This window comes from Peromyscus leucopus, chromosome 8b (genome assembly GCF_004664715.2).
Source record: "Peromyscus leucopus breed LL Stock chromosome 8b, UCI_PerLeu_2.1, whole genome shotgun sequence".
Classification (NCBI taxonomy): Eukaryota; Metazoa; Chordata; class Mammalia; order Rodentia; family Cricetidae; genus Peromyscus; species Peromyscus leucopus.
The window spans coordinates 69,544,342-69,565,626 of record NC_051086.1 but is presented as its reverse complement, the minus strand read 5'-3'; the positions used below and the strand labels follow the sequence as shown (position 1 = coordinate 69,565,626).

The window sequence follows — 21,285 nt, the reverse complement described above, 5'->3', positions numbered from 1 at the left end:
TAGTTGCTTAATCCACAAGGCTGGATGTCTTGGTAGTCCCAGTCTGGAGCTGAAGACCTGGCGGTTCCTGGAGAGCTACTGGTTTAGGCCTACATTAGAAGCCTAGAGAAGCTGACTGTAATATCAGTGAAGGAATGCCACAGCAACAGGAAAGATGAACTTCTCAGCAAGAGTAAAGGCAGCAGACAGAACCATGTCTTTTTATCTGGTCTGCCACCAGACATTGCCATTCACATTTAGGATAGGTCTTCCTGCTTCCAATCATCTGAGCAAGCAATTTCTTCATAGGAGCTTGTGTTTTAGTTAATTCCAGATCCAGCCAGTTGGATAACCAAGATTAACCATCACATAAACTGATTTTTTTTGTTTGTTTTGTTTTTTAATTTTATGTGTGCGAGTGTTTTGGCTGGATGTGTAAGTATACCATGTGCCTGCAGAGGATAAAAGAGGGTGTGGGATCCCGTGGAACTGGAGTTGCTGATGGTTATATCTTAGTAGTTACTGTGAGGATTACAATATTATCCAAGAATTATAATAATTTGATTTTCCATAGGTACCAACCTAATTGTATTCACTTAATTAATGGTATTAAAGAAGATTTCCAGTTTCAAAATAAATTTCTGCTATTGTTTGGTCATCTTTTTCTATAAATCACTCCCAACTAAATCTTAATTTTCCTGCTTTATTTAGGCGTAACTCTAATACTAAAATATTCATTTCTAGGTTTGGGTTGGTACTGTTGGCTCGGGCCCTCAGGGTCGGAATCTCTGTGCTACCTTCCAGCATACCGAAACATTCGAGTTCCAGGATGAATTGGGAATGCTGTTGTTGTCTGTGTGCCAGACTGTGAGCCAAGGGATTTTGTGCTTTTTGCCATCTTACAAGGTAAGGAGTTGTTGATTTATTTATTTATTTTTCCTCTAAAAGAAAGATAACAGGATCGCCATGATAAACTTCCTAGAGTGAGAAACAAGGTAATTATGATTCTTCCAGTGTCATGTTATTTTATTTATGATGATTGTTGCCTGATAAGTTTATAACTGCTTCACTTAAAAGTCTTACGTGACTTAGGAAAGATAAGACCCTCTTGTTTTGCTATAAAAACTGTTATATAAGAGGGCTGGCTATTTATATGTGATTTTTATTCTTACAGGCAGCTTGTTATTTTCATAGGAGTCGAAGTGTCCTTTGTTGCCCGTTAGTAATTGTGGTGCTTTCTCCTCCCTCCTGCCCTTCCTCATTACGCTGGGGTCAGTCCCAGAGCCTTGTGCATGCTGGGCAAATGTTATTTCACTGAGCTGCATCCCAAGACTTTTAGTTTTTATGTCTTTTGATCTAACATGGATCTTTTGGCATCACCATATAGTTGGACCATGGTAGTTTAAAACAATTCTGTCAATGTATTTTGATTGAAAAGTTTACTATGTTTATACATAAAATGATACAGTCTACAGGACCCAGTCACAAAGCGCTGGGAGTATTGCCTTTTGTATTATGGCTGTTCTTTTTTTAATTAATTAATTAATTAACTTATTTTCGAGAAAGGGTTTCTCTGTGTAGTTTTGGTGCCTGTTCTGGATCTTGCTCTGTAGCCAAGGCTGGCCGCAAACTCACAGAGATCTGCCTGGCTCTGCCTCTGAGTGCTGGGATTAAAGGCGTGTGCCACATCCATCCTGCATGGCTGTTCTTACAGTGAATCTTTTGTGAAACCATAAGCTCTCTCCTCTTTGAGTGGGACCTGTCTCAAAAAAGACCCAGCAGTGTGTAAATTACTGGACACAATTTCTCCCGTATGCTGGGTGACTTCCTCCCCACTCTGTGGGACCTTCGGTGAGAGAATCTAGTCTTACAGTCAATAACCTTGGTTCCCACAGCCTAATCTCCGCTCCGTTCCCTGAGACAAACATTAGAAGCCAGATCCCTGCCATTATCTCCCATTTGGCAGGACATGTGGTCAGGAAGGGAGGAGTTCTTCAAATAGAGATCACATTTAGGACCTTCAGAGATAAAGGGACAGCCTGGTCCTGCCTGATTATGGAGAGTGAGTGTCCTAAATTTTCCAACAGCCAGCTTGGGAAAGTGCTAATCTCCAGCTCCACCCTAAAAGCTATTAATTCCCTCCATCTACCGTCATCTTCGTTCATTGATTCAGGATTGTAACCTAGGAATGTAGTATCATGCAGGAACGCCCCTTCTCCCTACTTAAAATTTAAAGCCTCCTAATTCAACTTTTCTGCCTCTTAATGCTGTCTGGGTATCTTTCTGACCATGCCTCCTTGGGGCCCAAAAGATGCTGACAGTGTCACTCTGGATAACTCCTATCTGCTGCTTGTTCTTGAGAAAAAATTCTAGCTCTGTAACTTTGCAATTACCAGAGTACAGTTTTGTGTGTATATACACACAAAAACTTTGCAGGACGAGAGCATTAATAAAGAAACTAGAGAGAGAGAGAGAGAGAGAGAGAGAGAGAGAGAGAGAGAGAGAGAGAGAGAGAGTTTTTACCTTCAGATCCCTTGAGCCTTACGCTGGTGGTAACCTTCCCTCTGAACCCTGAGAGGGCATTGAGGCTGCCTCTCAATAGCCCTTGATAATAAAGCATTAAGCAATAGTAATTAAGAAAGGAGCTCTGCCTCTTTTTTTAAAGAAAGGGTTTCACTGTGTAGCCCTGGCTATCCTGAACTCTGTAGACCAGGCTGGCCTCATACTCCCAGAGATCTGTCTGCCTCTGCCTCTCTAGGCTGGGATCAAAGGTGTGCGCCACCACTCCCAGTTAGTTCAGCCATCTTTCTGTTTTCTTGGTTCTGTCTTTCCCCTCACTAATTGCTCCATCCTTGGTGGTTCTTTCTCTAATCTGTTTTTGTGCTGACATGCAGTGATTTCCTTCTTGTTTTGTCTTGTGTATATTTTAATAACTGTTTAGATTTATTTATTTATTTTATGTCTTTGAATGGGTTGTCAGCATGGATATCTGTACATCACGTGTATCTCTGGTACCCAAGGAGGGCACCAGTTTTTAGACCTCTCCTCTATAGTTGGCATCATGGATGTAACCTGTAATTTTCTTTTCCTTTCTTTTTTTTTTTTTTTTTTTTTAAGATTGATTTACTATGTATACAGTGTTCTGTCTGCAGGCCAGAAGAGGGCGCCAGTTCTCATTACATATGGTTGGGAGCCACCATGTGGTTACTGGGAATTGAACTCAGTGCTCTTAACCACTGAGCCACCTCTCCAGCCCAATAACCTGTAATTTTCTAATAGTGGAGCTGACTACACAGAGAAGTATATTCCTTTCCACCTTTAGTACAAGACAGCACAGAAGAAAAAAAATGTTTTCTCTCCACCTGGGAGGCGTGAAACCCAAGATCAGATACTGGGCATTGTATTTTCTTCAGCATTGTCTGTCCCAGACTTGTGGTGTCCACCTTTTTGCTGACTTCTTACACAGAACTTGTTTTGTGCCTTAGTGCCCCTGGTATTTCTAAATGTTCGAATGTGCTCTTCTCATGAGAATATGAGTTAGCATGAGGAGGAGCCTCCGTGCAGAACTCAGAGGAAGTTACTTAGTGAGGTGACTGGGATTCAGGCTTCACTGTAGAAACGTATGGAAACAGTACAGCCCAGAGCTGGAAACAGCTGGGGTTGGGAGTTCTCAATGTTATGTGTTGTACTCATGGTGGGAATTTCCTAGGTGCATTTGTCAAAGTTCATCAAGCTTAACATGAATGCAGTTTCTAGTATGTAAATTATATCTTAAGAAAGTCAATTTTGCACTGTAAGCTTCATTACAGTGTGTTTATCTGGAAGGGATTTAAGATCGCCTTACCTAGGAACATGATGTATCTTTTTATTACATGGCACCTTCTTATACCTTACTAAAATTAAATAGTTAAAGCAACAATACAGCAATACTTTTGTTACTTTTCCTGTTAACAGAGTCGGCAGAGAGTTGAAGAGTGTGTACTGCTTTTGCAGAGGGCGGGAGCTTGGTCCCCAGCACTCATATCTGGCAGCTTACAGCCACCTGTAATTCCAGCTCTAGGGGATCTGATGTCCTTTTCTGCCCACAGGCACTGGACTCGTGCACATATCCACACATAAAAATAATCAGAAATAAGGAAAATCTTAAATTTCTTTTAAAAATGTGGGCAAACTAATACACCTATTCATTAAAACAAGCGATGTTTCAGTATTGATGAATAACAAGAAAAAATCGCTTTTTGATATAATCTGTACTTAAAATTGAGACTTGTTAGTACAAGTCGACATGTCTCATTTTCAGGTAGGTCAGTTTTGTAGTTCATACTTCCAACAGTCTCCTACTTCATGACACTCAGTGTTTGGTCTGACAGACACAGGAGATAAGCAGGGGTTTAATGAAGCAAAGTATAAGAAGGATATTAAAGACTTTTAAATGGCCAAAGAAAATAAATTTTGTTTTTAATGAAGGGTTATAATGCGTATTGGTGACAGCTTTTCAGAATGTTATTAACATACTGATACTAAACATCATCCCAAAGCTGTGACATAATTGTCACACCTAATAAGGTGTTATTCTGGTCTTCTGTCTTGTGATGTAGAGTTTTAAATCAGGCCCGGTGGTGGCGGCACACACCTTTAATCCCAGCACTCAGGAGGCAGAGGCAGGCGGATCTCTGTGAGTTCGAGGATAGCCTGGTCTACAGAGCGAGTTCCAGGACAGGCTTGAAAACTACATGGAGAAACCCTGTCTTATAAAAACCAAAAACCAAGCAAAACAAAACCAACAACAAAAACAGAGTGTTAAATCATCTCTAATAGCATTGTGAATAGTCAAGAGGTCAGTAACTGTGAGGATGATTAACCTTCCACGGGAGACAGTGGCAGAGTGATCCCGTTGGCTGCACCTTACTTAGCTGTATCTTACTGTAGACAGGCTGGTGTTATGGTCACTAATGGTTTTTATCTTAGCCGTAGTTAAAAGTACCCTTTACTGCTAGGAAATTCTGTTTTGTTTTGGGGCTGGGGGGGTTGTTTGTTTGTTGTTTTTCGAGAGGTTTCTGTGTGTAGCCCTGACTGTCATGCAACTCACTCTGTAGACCAGGCTGGCCTTGAACTCAGAGAGATCCACTTGCCTCTGCCTCCCGAGTGCTGGAATTAATAGCATGTGCCATAACCACCTGGTAAGCACCCTATATTTCTAAGCAATTTTTACTTATTCTTTTTTACAAGGTTGTTTTGATATTAACATTAACACTGCTACTTTACTATAAATATACTTTTTAATATAGTGTCCCCTTATTTCCTAACCACTGAAAAAAATCTAAAAATGTTACATATTGTAAGATTATAATAAAAGTATTAGAGTTTTCCAGGAAACTAGAACAGGGAGAAGGGCAGAGAGGGAAATGATGGTTCTATGCTGTAGTGAAAAGCTGTGCTTCCTACCTTTTAGGAAGGCCTCCTGCACTACCAGAGTTAACAATTTAAATGCTATGTTTTGGGATACAACATCACAGAAGCGTGCAGAGATGCCTGGACTTCTTGTGGCCTAGGCAAGTTGGCATACATTATAAATACATTTCCCAAAAAAATAAAAATCAAAGCTAAGCTTTTAAATATTGATTAAAATTCCATTGCACTTGTAAATTTTACTTTTAAACATATTTTTCATGCCATGTAGTTGTACAGTTGGTCTAAAAAAGCTCACAATATGTGGTGTGTGTGTGTGTGTGTGTGTGTGTGTGTGTGTGTGTGTGTGTAAAGGAGGCTAAATGCCATACTAAAAATGACCTCATCCTTAGACATATAAAGTAAAATTCATGAAGCTTTGAGATTATGGATCATATTCATAGCAGTTGCTCGGTTTTAAACAGAGGTATTCCTTCTGAGGACTTGATATTCCTTCAGGAGGAAAAATATGCTTCATTGACTCATAAACCTAAGCCAGTTCCTATACTCTTAACTACTCTTTTTGATCACTATTAGTTTTTTGTCAAAATCTTGCATTTTGAAGATAGAGAAGCCTGATGACTTTTCCCTTTAAATTGTTTTTAATATCATCAGTCTCCTGTTACAGTTTGATGGAAGTGTCCCTCACAGGCTTGGGTGTTGAGCACCCGTTTCCTAGTCAATGGGTCTATTTTCAGAGGTTCTGGGAACTTTGGGAGGTGGAGCTTAGCCGGAGAAAGATGGTTCCACAGGAACATATCATTGGGAACTCTTTCCTTGGGCATCTTTCTCTTTGCTTTTCTCATTCTGCTTTGAAAGGCCCTCACCCTGCTGCCTTGATGTTCTGCCCAAGCACATAATGCTGGGCAACCTGCGAAACCGTGAGCTAAAAGAAATCTTCCCCTTTTAAATTCTCTCAGGTTACTTTAGCATTGACTTCATAAAAATAACTAACATAGAGAAGTGGTATCAGAGAACCAGGTAATTGCCTTGGGATAATGCTTTGGTACACTGGTTTAATAAAATGCTGACTGGCCAGTAGCTAGGTAGGAAGTATAGGCGGGACAAGCAGACATGAGGAATTCTGGGAAGAGGAAGGCTGAGTCAGAAGATGCTGCTAGCCGCTGCCAGGAGAAGCAAAATGTAAAAGTACTGGTAAGCCACAAGCCATGTGGCAAAGTATAGATTTATAGAAATGCGTTACTTTAAGATATAAGAGCTAGCTAGTGAAAAGCCTGAGCCATTAGGCCATCTCATTTGTAAATAATATAAGCCTCTGTGTGTTTATTTGGGTCCGAGCGGCTGAGGGACCAGTGGGTGAGAGAGATTTGTCCTGACTGTGGGCCAGGGGGAACACAGGAAAACTTTGAGCTACAGGACTTGCTTTGATTGAATCTGATCATATGAGTCTTTATCCCTGAAATTGTTTTATGGGAGACATTTGTAAGCAGCTCAATGAACAGTTCCAGTGAGGGCTTAGCAGACCAGAATGTCTAATAGAAATCAAGGTGGGCAAGGCTGCAGGAGCTGTGCTGGGAAGTAGACTGGAGGCCTTTCAGATTGTTCTGAGACCTTTGTCTGACTGTAGCAGTAATGGAGAATTAATTTGGTAGAAGACACTTCGAGACAGAATTGCTTTCAGGCTATGGCATTTTTATTCTTGGAAGCTTTATAATGAGAGGTTTACAGTGAGAATTGGGAGCAGAAAGTGTAGTAGAAAGATTTGAAAAATACTCAGTTTGGTCAGAAAACGAGCATGTTTAAGTTCATGGAAAGAAGGACTCTTGATTCCCACTCTAAACCAGGCTAAAATTAGCTTGGTTCCAGGAAGCAGACATTTCAACTCATCTGAGAAACTCTGTCTTGAGAAGACAGCACACCACCCAAGAAAGGGCTGCCTAAGAACGTGTCTTCTCTGCTCAGCCACACAGCTTCTCAGAGGCCACTGCTCTCATGGTGCAAGGGAGCGTGAGTGCTTGAGTTGGCGGCGGACCACGGCTTCATTTGCTGGTTTGATACTCATTTGCGGGCATACGAAATGCAAGAGTGCAGTGTCATGAGGGCTGCCATGCCTGGTTTTGTTTTTGTTTTCATGTGATGCTGGTAAGTGAACCCAGGGACTTGTGGATGCTAAGCAAGTAGTTGTCCACTGAAGCCCCGCTATATCCTTTGAGACGGGTCCTTGCCCAAGTTGGCCTTGAAGTTGTGGTCTGCGGCGATCTCCTCAGCCAGCGAGAAAGAACGACCGCCACTCAAGGATTCTTCTCAAATCACACTTTATTGGAGAGCCTTTTGATTAAGGGAGAGCTGGAAGTGAGGGACCCCGAGCACTAAAAAGCAGCTGCTTATATAAGGATAAGGGGCATGGATCGCTCCTGGACTGGCTGATTTTAGCTTGCCACCACCAGGCGCCACGGGATTGGCTAGGGACCATTATATAGCTTGCGCATGCGCAAAGCCGAGGCGCGTATTTCATCGAAAGCATTGTCTTATAAGTTATATATCTCCAGGATGCAAGGAAGTCGGCGCCATTTTATAATGGCGACTGTCCCGGCTCCCTGCAGTGGTCCTCTTGCCTTTGCCTCCCAGATGCTAGGATTACAGGTATGAGTTACCACATCTGGCCTCTTCCACCAACCTGTCTTTCAAAATACTTTCCTGCAAAGTAAGGCAGATGTGAATAGAGTTGGATCCCTTAGGCGGTCTCTGAGGAAGAGTTGTGTGCAGATAAGAGTGTGAAATCTAAGCTGCAGTGGAAACCCCATGATGTTAGGAGACTCAAAGAACAAAAATACTTGCCAAAGAGAGCCAGTCGCATGGGTGGAACCAGCCAAGTGAGAGGCCTTGTAGGCTGCAGGCAGCTAGGCCATCTGACTGAAGTTGCCTAAAGCCTTTGGAGCTGACATCATGACACTTTGTGTCCCCAGGTACAGGACATGGAACTACAGAATTTAACGTTTTCCTTACTAGGTTTCAGTCCTATTTGAGTCGCATCCTTCCTTTCTATGAGGCCCAAATTCCATTTGAAGTATGAATTTTAACTCAGTGTTATGTATGTTGATAGTCTGTAACTTGGTTTATATAATTTGTGTAGGCACTTGTAACTAAGAGTTTGTCCTGACCCTCAGGGGAAGCTTTGAATTTAAATTTTTGAACAATGTTGAAACTGTTAAGACTCTGCAGTCCCTTGGGGATGAACTAATTGCATTTTGTGTTATGACATGGCCATGAGTCTTTGAGGAACTGGAGTGGAATGTTATGATCCTAAAGTGGAATTCCCCGAAGGCAGATGTCCTGAACACTTGGTCCCCAGTTGGAGATGTAAGTGTAGGTTTTGAAACATTAGGGGGTGGGGTCTTGTAGACTCCTCTCTCCCCGTCCTGTTTCCTTTCAAACCTCATGTCACACAGTCCTGTCACCGTGATGTTCTGTCCAAGTGCATGAGGCCAAACAGGCGTGGATTCAACCCTCTGAAACTACAAATCATAAGCGAAAATAATTCTTCTTTTTGACAGTTTAGCTCTCCTCTCAGCTAGTTTTGATCACAGCTGAACAAAGTAACTAACAGAATCTTCTTTTAAAAAGTTCTTTTATAGCCGGGCAGTAGTGGTGCATGCCTGTGATCCCAGCACTAAGGAGGCAGAGTCAGGTGGATCCCTGAGTTCCAGGGCAGCCAGGGCTGCATGAGAAACGCTGTCCCAATAAATAAATAAGTTAATTAGTGAATAAATGAATAAATAAATGAATAAAAAATCTTTTTATGGTGTAAGTCCCAACCATATAATTCACTCATTTGAAGTATAGAACTTTAGGTTGGAGAGATAGCTTAATAAATGAATAAAAAATCTTTTTATGGTGTAAGTCCCAACCATATAATTCACTCATTTGAAGTATAGAACTTTAGGTTGGAGAGATAGCTTAGTGGTTAAGAATGGTCACTGCTCTTTTAAAAGACCTGTGTTCCATTCCCAGCACCTGTAGCAGAAAATATGATGCTTTCTGGCCTCTGCAGGTACTCGCATGAATGTGATGCACATAAAGTCATGCAGTTTGCATGAATGTGATGCACATGAAGTCATGTAGGCACAAACACGTAACCATAAAAGTAAATAAACAAATGAACCTTTGGGAGTGGAGATATGTCTTAGCGATTAATAAACTTGGGTTCAGCTTCCAGCTCCCACATGGCAGCTCACAACATTTGTGCATCCAGTTCCAGAAGTTCCGATGCCTTCTTCCGAACTCTGTGAACACCAGACACTCACATGGTTCATAGATGTCCATGCAGGGAAAACATACATATAAAATAAATCTGAAAAACAAAGTGTAGAATTCAGTAGTTACTCATACATTCACAAAATGGTGAGCCATCACAACTATCGAATCACAAAGTTTTTTTTTCTGACTACAAAAGGAAACTCCTTACAATCATTAGCAGTCACTCTCTAGTTCTACCTTCTACCCCTGTAAGCACCCTCCTATTTCTGCTTTTCCGGAACTGTCTTCTTTGGTGTTTCCATATAAATGGAATTATATAGCAAGTGGCCTTTGTGTCTGGATTCTTTTTTTCTTTTTTTCTTTTTTTTTGGTTTTTTGAGACAGGGTTTGTCTGTGTAGCTTTGCGCCTTTCCTGGATCTCGCTCTGTAGACCAGGCTGGCCTCGAACTCACAGAGATCCTCCTGCCTCTGCCTCCCAAGTGCTGGGATTAAAGGCATGTGCCACCACCGCCTGGCTTGTGTCTGGATTCTTGATTTAGCGTGTTTGCAGAGTTCTTTGTAGTAGAATGTCAACGTGTTTTTAATGGCTGGACAATACTTTCTACTGTCAACTTGTTAGGGATGTGGCTTTAGCGCAGTAGTAGAGCACTTGCCTAGTTCCGTGTATTTGCATTTTGAGTGTTAAATGTACCTTTTGTAAACAACATATAGTTGGATTTTTTTTTAGTCCAGTTCTCCTAATCTGTGTTTTTACAGGAACATTTATTTGTTCTACATGCAATGTGATTACTAATGGGGTGTTGATAATAAGCACCATTTGCTATTTGTTTTCTTTGTGTTTGATGTTTCTTTTCCCTAATGTGCTAACTGGGCATTTTCTAGTGTGCCAGGTAAACTTTTCTAATGTACCATTTAGATTCCCTTGGCCTGTTTCTTCGTTTATTTAAGACTTGCTCTCCCTGTGTAGATCTGGCCAGTTGGAACTGTCTCTGTAGACTTGTCTGGCTTTGGGGCAGTCCTCTGCCTCAGCTTTCTAGATGCTGAGATAACAGGCATGTACCCCTTAGGGGTGTGTGTGTGTGTGTGTGTGTGTGTGTGTGTGTGTGTGTGTGTGTATTTCTGTCTGTCGGTCTGTCTGTCTTTTGCCCACTTAGTAACAGTTCTGGAAATTTAATTAACACCTTGAGTTATTATTATACTATTTAGATTAATGCTAATTTATTTTCAGTAATATGCAAAAGCTTTGATTCTACTAGCTGTGTTCTGTCCCACTTACTTTATATTACTGTTCTAGAAATCAGGAGAAGAGTTACAGGCATGAAATTAACTTACACTGCCTTTTAAGTTTACTTAAGTAATTATCTGTACCAGTGCTTCTCAGTTCTTTTTGGTATTTTGAGATAGGTCTCATTATGTAGCCCTGGCTGGCCTAGCATTTGCTATATATAGACCAGGCTAACCTCAAACTCTGAGAGTTCCACCTGCCTCTGCCTCCTGAGTGCTAGGATTAAAGGTGTGTACCACCATGCCCAGCTGCTTTTTAGTTCCTAGTGTGGACTTGAGTTACTCTGTAAAGTCACCTGATCCAGGGTCTCACATGTGCTGTACACTCCCAGTGAACTATTTCTGTGCTAAAATAGATGCTTAGAGTCCGTCTTACGGCTGTTCCACTGGAGCCCTGCTGCAGTGGTAGGTGTAGGGAAGGAAGCATCACAAGTCTTTCTTAGTACTGGACTGCCCTGAGTTATGGGAGAGGCTTCGAGCCTATTTCAGAATGGTTACTTTTCCTTTTCCTGCCAGGAACCAGGAACGTTTTTCTTGGCTCTTTGGTGTCAGAGCTGTGGGGATCCTGGAAGTAATAGCTTCAAAAGCATGAGAGCCTCCGTAGACTACAGCCCTAGAGCTCCTTGCTTTCAGACGGTCCACATTCATCCCAGCAGTTTCTCAAAATCATCTTTTAGTTGTTCCTGCCACCTTATGGCTTGAGTTTATTGCTCCTACTAAACATATCTCAGTTGGGATTCTCTGCATGTGCCTTTCGATCAGTTTCAGGATGGCAATTTGTTCTGACCTTAGTTCTCAGTTGGGTTCCACAAAAATTACTCATTTTTAATGTGGTTTGCTTTTCTCTTATTGTAGGGCAGGCAATGATGAGCTCTAAGCTCTTTATATATTGGAGCTGGATTTGTAAATCCTAATTTTTATCTTTGGGGAAAAAATGCATTTTTTTTCAGCCGAGTTTCATAGTGTTCATACAGATTACTTGAAAGACCAGACTAGTTACACTTCCTCCGACAGACAGTCCAGTGACTAAACTTATCAAATGTACTGCCATTCCAGTGGAGTTTAACCCTGAAAATGCAACAGAAAAAGTCTATATTAGAATTTCTTTCAGAACAATATTAGGAACCAGGATTGAAATATAGAAGGGGGGATTGTATTGGTTTTTTTTTTTTTGCTGTTTCATAACAAATTACCACTAATTTAGTACTTTAAAACAATGTACATTATCTGGGTCAGGAGTCTGGGCCTGGCCTGGCTGTTTTCTGCTTAATGTATCAAAAGACCATGTATCAGGAATCAGTTGGGGCTGTGGTCTTGGCAGAGGTTTGATTGGGGAGTCGCTTCCAGGAGCCCTCATTTATCTCACTGTGGTTTTAGAGCATTGGTAGCCTACTGCAGGAGTGGTAGGAATCCTACGGGCCATTGATGACACTTCTTCCAATCTCAAGACTTAATCCTTCAGTTTAGAAAAGAGTTGGAATAAAGATTTGTTACTCTGCTAATGAGAGTGATACAAATAAAATGGTACTGACGAGGTGTTGTGAGATGGCAAAGGTGAGTGGAACAGAATCGCTGTCCAGAAATGCTTGTTGAAATGAACGTACGAATGGACTCCTCTTTATTCCAAGTCTCTCTTTGTCTTGGTTTATTTGACAGAATCTTGATTTGTGGCCCAGGGTACTGCAGACTCACCATGCAGCTCATGCAGGCTGGTTTCTTGATCCCTGTGCTATAACCACGGTGCTGAGTTTGAGACCTGTGCCATCATGCCAGGCCCAAGTCTTTCTTATAACATTTGAAATCATAAATATTTTATAACCACAAACTAAAATTCTCTGATCAGTAGATCTTAATTCTATATACTAATATTTATTCTAGTCTAAGAAAAAACAATATTTTAATTAGATTTCTTTAAAATACCAAACTATTGAGAACTGTGTTTATAATACATTTATAATACTTTCTGAAAAATCTGATTTTAGTTCTTTTTAATTGATTGAGGAAATAATTACTGGTTACATACTTTGTGCAAAGGACTTTGCTAAACCACGTTAAAGATTTGAACATGTATTGCTGGGCATGGTGAAACATGCCTTTAATCCTAACACTCAGGAGGCAGAGACAGGTGGATCTCTGAGCTTGAGGCCAGCCTGGTCTACATACCAAGCTCCAGGACAGCCAGGGCTATATAGAGAGACCCAGTCTCCAAAAAAAGGGGGAGTGAGGGGAACTCAACCATGAACCAGTTATTGTCTTTTTGAGATCTCTGTTTTGTTGTAGTATAAAATAGGTGCCTATATCCATACGACACCTGGCATAAGTGAGGAAGAATCAGAGGTTTCCACTTGTGGACATGGGGACATCATAGTCAGTGTTTCATCATCAGACTGATCCTAAGGGAAGCTATTTAAAAAGAGGGAAGGTTTATTTGTGCCTGTGGTTTCAGGGGGTCCAGTCCATAGTTGGCCATCTGCATTGTTTGGAGCCACTGGTAGTCTAGAGACATAGAAGATCATGGCAGAGGAGCAGTTTACGGGAAGCTTGTCGTGGCCCTCAGTCTATTAGATGGTATGAGCCATATTTAGGTTTATGACTCTGTAAATGCCCTCACAGACTCACCCGAAGTTAGGCTTCACTAATCTAAGCATCTTGCAGGCATCTTTGGGAGTAGAGAGGATAGCATTCTAGACTAAAGAGACAGCATCAGCAAAATAACAGAAAATACTTTAAATTTTAAAAATTACCTATTATTTGTGTGTTTGTATGCACACACATGTGCATGATATGTATGTGTGGGTACATTTGCCACAATATCCATGTGGAGGTCAAGGGATAACTTTGTGGAGTGTTTTCTCTCCTTCTGCCCCTCCATGAGTTCTGGAGATCAGACTCAGGTCCCCAGGCTCATTCAACAAGTGTCTTTACCTGCCCAGCCATCTCTCCAGCTCAGAGAAAATTTCTTATAGTTTAACTTAGCCTGTGTGAAAAGGAGAATACTGGAAAAGAGATTGCAGTTTTCATAAAAGAAACATAGAAAGACCTCTAAAGCTTTCAAAGCAGACGCTTCAATAATAAATACTTTTTTCCTGTATTCTAAACTGGATTACTTGTGTAAGTGTTAAGCTTAGAGCATTATTCAAACCCCCTCCCATGCATGTTGCTTTTAGAGCCTGCTAGAGTTACTAGAAATCACAAGTTTTGTGAAGAATGCCATTCTTCCCCCAAGATCAATTTGATTTTGACTCTATTGTTTAACTTGGTAGCACCACTGCCGTAGAAGTCACTGAGAGATCATTTTTATGGGTTGAAGACTTTAAGCTCTTTTTATGGCTGGTAAGATTCCATGGAATAACTTTGAAAAGAAATTCTCTGGTGCCAGAAGCAGCTTGGATCTTTTTCTCTCTGTTGTAGACTTCGACGTTCCTTTACGTTTTTATGACTAAGTTACATGGCCTTGCAGAACAGCATTTTGTTCACCATGGAATGCTAAAGAATAAAACGCAGTTCTTCTGTTCAGTCTCTATTAAGAGTTTTTATATGTATAATTTAGCATTAAGTTTTTATGTGGAGAAATTTGCAATGCTCCTAGTTTGATGTTTCCTATTTTTAAACTAATCTAAAAGAGAAACTAAATTGCTACATCCAAGTTTTTTTTATTACTATTATTTAGATGTTTGAAATGTCTGTAGGTAGAACACTACTTCTGTCTTAAGTAGAAGAAATCTTAATGGTGTTTAGGGTTGTGGTGAGGTGGTTGGTTAGAGGTTAAGTGTATATAATTCAACTTACTGCTACCTAACCATAGACATTTGCACACTTGTGTTCTTTCCTGTGGTCCCTGGAAAATAGTTGGTGAACACATACCACTTTTTGGTAAAATAACTAAAATAGATTGGTTAAGGGGTGGCCTCGGGGCTTCTAAGTTGAGCCTTTGTTCCTGGCACTTCTCACCCAGGCTGCTGGGAACCTCACTGAAACTTTATGGCATCCCACCTACCAAAGATAGAAGCCTTAGTGGTATACCCAGTCAGTCCCCAGCTTGAGTTCTGACCCTGCTACAGACCCAGACTGTAAGAGTGTGAAGCGGAACTGAGACCTAGGTCCCTCACCTTGATCCATGACCCTCATCTCCCCAGTCCCCTTCTCTGAGGGTCACCTATCCCTTCTAGGTCTCTGTTGATGGCCTCCAATTGTTTGCTCTGTTTCTTTTCTCCTCTTTTCCCTTTCTCTTTCTCAAATTCTTTTCCCCTCATTTTAAATTTTCCTCTCGTTTCCCCCCCTTTCTGCCTCTTATCTTGTTGTATTAGTTATATATTTTGATTATTAAGCTCTTAGTGGATGCAACTGTTTCCTTCCAAATCTATAAGTTGTCTCTTCAGTCAGTAAAAAGTTTCTTTATTGTTTCATGCCTTCCGTCTTTATAGATCATTGTTAGCATATGGAAACACCACAGATGTTTTTCTTTCATTGTGTGTGTGAGCTAGAACCCAGGACTTTGCACATGTTAGGCAGGCAGACTCTGCCTCCACATCCCTTTCAGCCCATACTACAGATTTCTGTGTTGAGTTTGTATCCTGCAACTTTGATTTTTTTTTTTTTTTAGGGTTTTTGTTTTGTTGGTGATATTAGAGTTTTATACATATAAATTTATGTTCTTAGCAAAGAGAAACAACTTCAGTCCTTCCTTTCATATGCCTTTGGATATCATCTTTTGTGTCTTTCTCCTGATTAAATGCCCTCACAAGGACTTCTAGTACAGTGCTGAATAAATGTGGCAAGAATGGAAACCTCATGTTCTTCCAGATGGTACCAGAAAGGCTTGCACTTTTCTGTCACGTATGATATTAGCTGTGGCTTTACCCTATATGTGCTTTACTGTGTTGTGGGACGTTCTTTCCATGTCTGTTTTGACAAGAACTTGAATTTTGTCAGATGTTTTTTCCTCATCTAATGAGAAGGCCATGTGGTTGTATTTGTCCTTCGGTCTATTAAAATGATATATCCTATCTATGAATGTGAGCATGTTGAGCTACCCCTACTTCCCAAAGTACTTCTATGATTGTGGTGACCGTAATCTTGAACTTGGGTTGCAACATTTTGCCCAGAAATTTTGCTCCTGTGTTTATCAGTGATACTCACCTATGTTTGCCTTCGGTATCAAGGTAGTGCTGTTTTGTTAAGAGTTTAGGAGTACTCCCAATTTTTTTTTTTTTGAAGAATTAGCATTAGTGAACTAATTAGTTCACTTTAAAATATTTTATGCAATTCAAAATGAAACCAATGAACATCCTGGGCTTTCCTTTTGATAGGATATTTTTTGGTTACCTAGTTAGCCTTCTTATCAGCTATAAATCTATTTTCTGATTTTTTTTCCATTGATATATTGAATGTATCTAGGACCAGGTGTGTAACTGTTGACAGTAATGTCCTACAACCCTCTGATTTCTGTGCCCTCAGTCTAATGCCATCAGTTTGATTTCTGGTTTTGAGTCTTCTCTCTAAATTATCTAAAGTTTGATTTATTTTATCATTTCAACATCTCAATTCTTGTTTTGTTGATTTTTCTTCATGGTTTCTAGTTTCTGTTTCATTCATGTTTATTTTTAGATAAATAAGAATGTAAGGGCCGGGCTGTGGTGGCGCACGCCTTTAATCCCAGCACTCGGGAGGCAGAGGCAGGCGGATCTCTGTAAGTTCGAGGCCAGCCTGGGCTACCAAGTGAGTCCCAGGAAAGGCGCAAAGCTGCACAGAGAAACCCTGTCTTCAAAAACAAAAAACAAAAAAACAAAAAAACAAAAAAAAAAAAAAAAAAGAATGTAAGGAACATCCACTCTAATTTATTAAAACAGTTTTAGTTCACATATAATCTAACAAGGAGTGTTCCAAAATCATTTATGCCCTGGTCTTTATTATTTCCTTCTGCTAACCTTGTACTTAATTATATACTTATATTAAACAAGTATATCAAGCATATATGCTCCTGAGAAGCAGTGTTTAGTCATTTCTTTTACTCATTCCCTCCCCCTTTTCCTCCCTTTCTTAGTAGTGCTGTGCTGGAACTCGGCCCATGAATACAGGGCAGACTTGAGCTACAGTCCTGCCTGGGTGTATGTGCATTGCTTTGGGTTGGGTTTTTGTTTGTTTGTTTTTTCTGTTTGTTTGTTTTGTTGCTTTGATTTGTTCTTTTTAGACAGTGGTCCTGGCTATCCTGGACCACTGGCCTCGAACTCAGAGATTCACCTGCCTCTACTTCTGAAGTGCTGGGATTAAAGGCATGTATCACCACCTCCTGGCATCTTACTTTATATTTTTATGTGTCTAATTTTGGATACACACATACACACACACACACACGCACACACAAATGTTTGTCTCTGTCTCTTTATAATATTTTTTATTTATTTTTGAGATTATATTACAATTACATCATTTTCCCCTTCAAAACTTCCTATACCACCACCGCCCCCAGTCTTTTAAATCCATGACATCTTTTTTCATTAATTGCTGTTACATGCATGTATATGTATATTACTAAATATAACCTGCTCGGTCTGTATATTGTTAATTCTGTGTGTTTTCACAGACGACCATTTGGTATTGGATAATCAATTAATGTGCTCTTCTTTTTTTCAGAAAGAATATTTCGCCCTCTCTCAGCATTCTAGAGTTGTTTGTAGTTCTTTGTGTGGGATTGAGGCCTGTGGTCTTTCACCATCCACTTTGGCATGTCTGTTGTTATCCTTGTTGGCTCACGTTTAAGCAATCATGTTGGCGAGACTTTATAGGTGTAGTTTCTGACATTCCTGGGATACATAATCTCATAGCAGGCTCCCCGATCCTCTGGCTCTTACCTTATTTCCACACCACCCCCCTTCTGTACCGTTCCCTAAGCCTTAGGTATAGGAGTTGTTTTGTAGATGTATCCGTTGATACTGTGCTCCGCGGCTCTGCATTTTGATTGGTTGTGGTTTTCTGTAACGGTCTCTCTTGTAAAGAGATGTTTCCTTGATGAGAGGTGAGGACTACGCCTTTCTGTGGGTATAAGGACAAATGTTTAGAATGTAGTTATGTAGATATGCTGGTTTAGTAAATTATAGTAATTTAAAGTGTGTGTGTGTGTGTGTGTGTGTGTGTGTGTGTGTGTGTGTGTGTGTAAAAATTTCACACAATGTGTTTTCATTATATTTGCTCCCCCACAACTCCTCCCAGGCATCCCTCCTTTCCTACCCACCTAAACTTGTGTCTTTTTTTTTTTTTTTTAAACCCATGAAGTCTGATTTTTCTACTCATATATTTTTAGGTATGTGATCTTCCCTTGGGGCATGATCAGCTTACCCAGAAGCAACAATACTCAGAGTAAACTGATTCTCCCTCTGTCGGTTGCCGCTAGGGGTGGGACTCTATGTCCACTTCCCCTCGCTACACTGGGATTTGGTCTGGGGTGAGCTCGCCTGTGGTGTGTGCATGCTGTCAGTCACTGGGAGTTCACATGTTCAGCTGCCCTGTGTGTCTAGAGGATACTGTTTCCTTGTTTCCATCCACTGTCTCTGGTTCTTACATTCTTTCCGCCCCCCTCTTCTGCAGTGACCCCTGAGCCTTGGAAGGAGGGGATCTTTTTGCATGCCTTCCTTATTTTTATATGCCCTTTAAGGGGAGGTAATTCTCTTCTATGCAGCATATAGTTAGGGTTTTTTTCTTTTAATTTCTTTTTTTAAACAGGGTTTTGAACTCTCTGACTCTTGAATGCTGGGATTAAAGGCATGCACCATTATACTGAGCCCTGGGTCATTTATTTTCTGCATTCATTCTCTATGACTTTTTATTATATAGTCATTTATACTCATGGTAATTATTGGTACTTGTGTTAGCTTTCTATCATTGTGATGAAATTCCTGAGAGAAATTATTATTTTTTGTTTGTTTGTTTTTTGAGACAGGGTTTCTCTGTGTAGCTTTGCGCCTTTCCTGGAACTCGCCTTGTAGACCAGGCTAGCCTCGAACTCACAGAGATCTGCCTGCCTCCCAAGTGCTGGGATTAAAGGCATGTGCCACCACTGCCCGGCATGAGAAATTATTATTATTATTATTATTATTATTATTATTATTATTATTATTATTTTGGTTTTCCGAGATAGGGTTTCTCTTGTGTAGCTTTGTGCCTTTCCTGGAACTCACTTGGTAGCCCAGGTTGGCCTCAAACTCACAGAGATCCACCTGCCTCTGCCTCCCGAGTGCTGGGATTAAAGGCGTGCGCCACCACCGCCCGACGAGAAAGTATTTTAAAGAAGGAAAATCTCGTGCTTTCAGAGGTTTTAGTCTGTGATCACTTTGCCAGGTTCCTCATGGCAGAAGCCCTTGATAGAGAGCTGCTTACCTCATGGTGTCTAGGAAGCAAGAACAAGAAAAAGAAGAGCTCAGGAACCCAGATGCTCTTCAAGGTTGTAAAAGGAGTGACCTGTTTCTTCCAGCTAGGCCTTTCTGCCTTACCAACCAAGCCTTGAACACCTGAGACTTTGGGTGACATGTATGTTCTAGCCATCACAGTAGGTTAGGACTGGCTGCTGTCATTTTCTGATTTGTTCTGGTTATTTTGCAGAAACTTTGTCTCCTCTCTTGCTGATGCCTTTTGTGGTCTGTGATTCTCCTTATTGGCATGATGCTTTGATGCTTCTGTTTTCTGTCTTCAACAAACCTGTTTTCTGTCATGTAATATTTTCACTATTTTTTGTTACAATCTTCTACATTGTGAAATGATGTTTTTTCCAAGTTGTGTCCCTTTGGATTGCATGGTATCAGGTTTGTGGCAGATTCAGTCTGACAATATCTGACAGTAGTAACTTAGGAAACATTGAAGTATTTGCTTCTCACTCACCTGTTTTTCCCAACCTATAGTCTGTGTTATTTCTCACAATGTAACTGCACTATCACATTCTAATTAACATTAGTTCTTGTCTTTTTACAGAAGTATAGAACATAGTTGATTTTTTTTAGCCTGTACTTAATCTTACAGAGTCAAGCATACAGTTTGATTTTTGTGTGAATAAATTTATACATCCAGATTTCATCCAACATTTACTAAACCATCACTTCTTAAATTAACAAAAATGGTCAAATATATATATATATATACTATATGTTTAATCCATGCATTGATATGAATCTGCTGTTCATCAATGTTGAATTCAGAATCCATTTTTCATAGTTAGAAATTTCTTCCAAGCATAAATAAATAGCTATAAGTTCCTAGATTCTGTTCAAGAAATTTCAATGAGCTAGATTATCCCTCAAAATATATGAGTTACTTTATAAATACTGGTTTTTTTTAAGTTCACATTGTAAATATTGTGCTTTCCTATGTATCTGAGAGAGTATAAGATCACCTATTCTCAGTAGTACAGTTCTAACATCTTCAGACTCCTTGGTCTTTTAACCTGTTAGTAAGAAGAATACTCCTATTCAGAGAATTTTGGGATATTTTGTTTCTGTTTAGTTTGCCAAAGTCTGCAGTGAATCTTATATTCACTTCAGGGTAGTATCTGTCCATATTTTTCCTCCAGGTATACTATTGACTGAGTGAGTGTTTGAGAATTTAACCCTGAAATGTTGAAGTCAGAGTGCTAAGTCAAGTGTAACTATATGAGGAGGTGCTTAAGTAAAAATTACTGTTTGAGGTCTTTTTATAGTTTACATCTGAATACTGAAAATTAAGGCTATACTCATTTTATGGTAACTAAACATGTTGTTTAGAAAAACTAATTTTTCACTTTTATTAGTATTTAAAGATATTCTTATTTCTAACATACCACCCATAGATATATATTACCTTAATAAAAGGAAATATTTCTCAAATATTAATACCTCATGAAATGAATAGCAAAGAACCATCTTCAGATGGAAAAATATGATTACATTTTACCTATGAAGCAAATTATGTGAATAGGATTATATGAGATAGTCTATTTAGGCAGGACTATTAAATACATTAGGACTTGAGTCCTGGCTATTAAAGTGAGTAAATGGCAATGTTATGAAGAGAAACACATGCCAAAAAACATTTTCCAAAGGGCTAGGATTGTAACAATACCAGTAATGAGGGCAAAGAGGTCTTAATGCAATTTGCACTTTCTAAAGTTTCAAAAAGAGACTCTGAGTTAGTGCGTTATTAATGTACTGAACATCTGGTGCTGCGTAAAAGCTGTGGACGTTGGACAAATGCAGGAGTCTAACTTATTGCCTCCCTCGTGACATACTGGTTTTAAGAAGCTTGAAAAAGTGAAATGACAATATCCAGATAAGACACAGGCCTTCCAAAGTACTCTTAATTTGTGAGATGTGACTTTTTCAGAAACTTGCCTCT

General features: G+C 40.0%; 1 protein-coding gene across 1 annotated transcript in view; it reads left to right on the top strand.

The window, feature by feature from the left end:
- Positions 1 to 21,285, top strand: part of Brip1 (BRCA1 interacting protein C-terminal helicase 1) — a 143,595-nt gene that overhangs the window by 69,392 nt on the left and 52,918 nt on the right. The window contains exon 14 of the mRNA XM_028878291.2: positions 724 to 885. Coding sequence (XP_028734124.1) covers positions 724 to 885 — 162 coding nt within the window. The remainder of the gene's footprint in view (positions 1 to 723; positions 886 to 21,285) is intronic.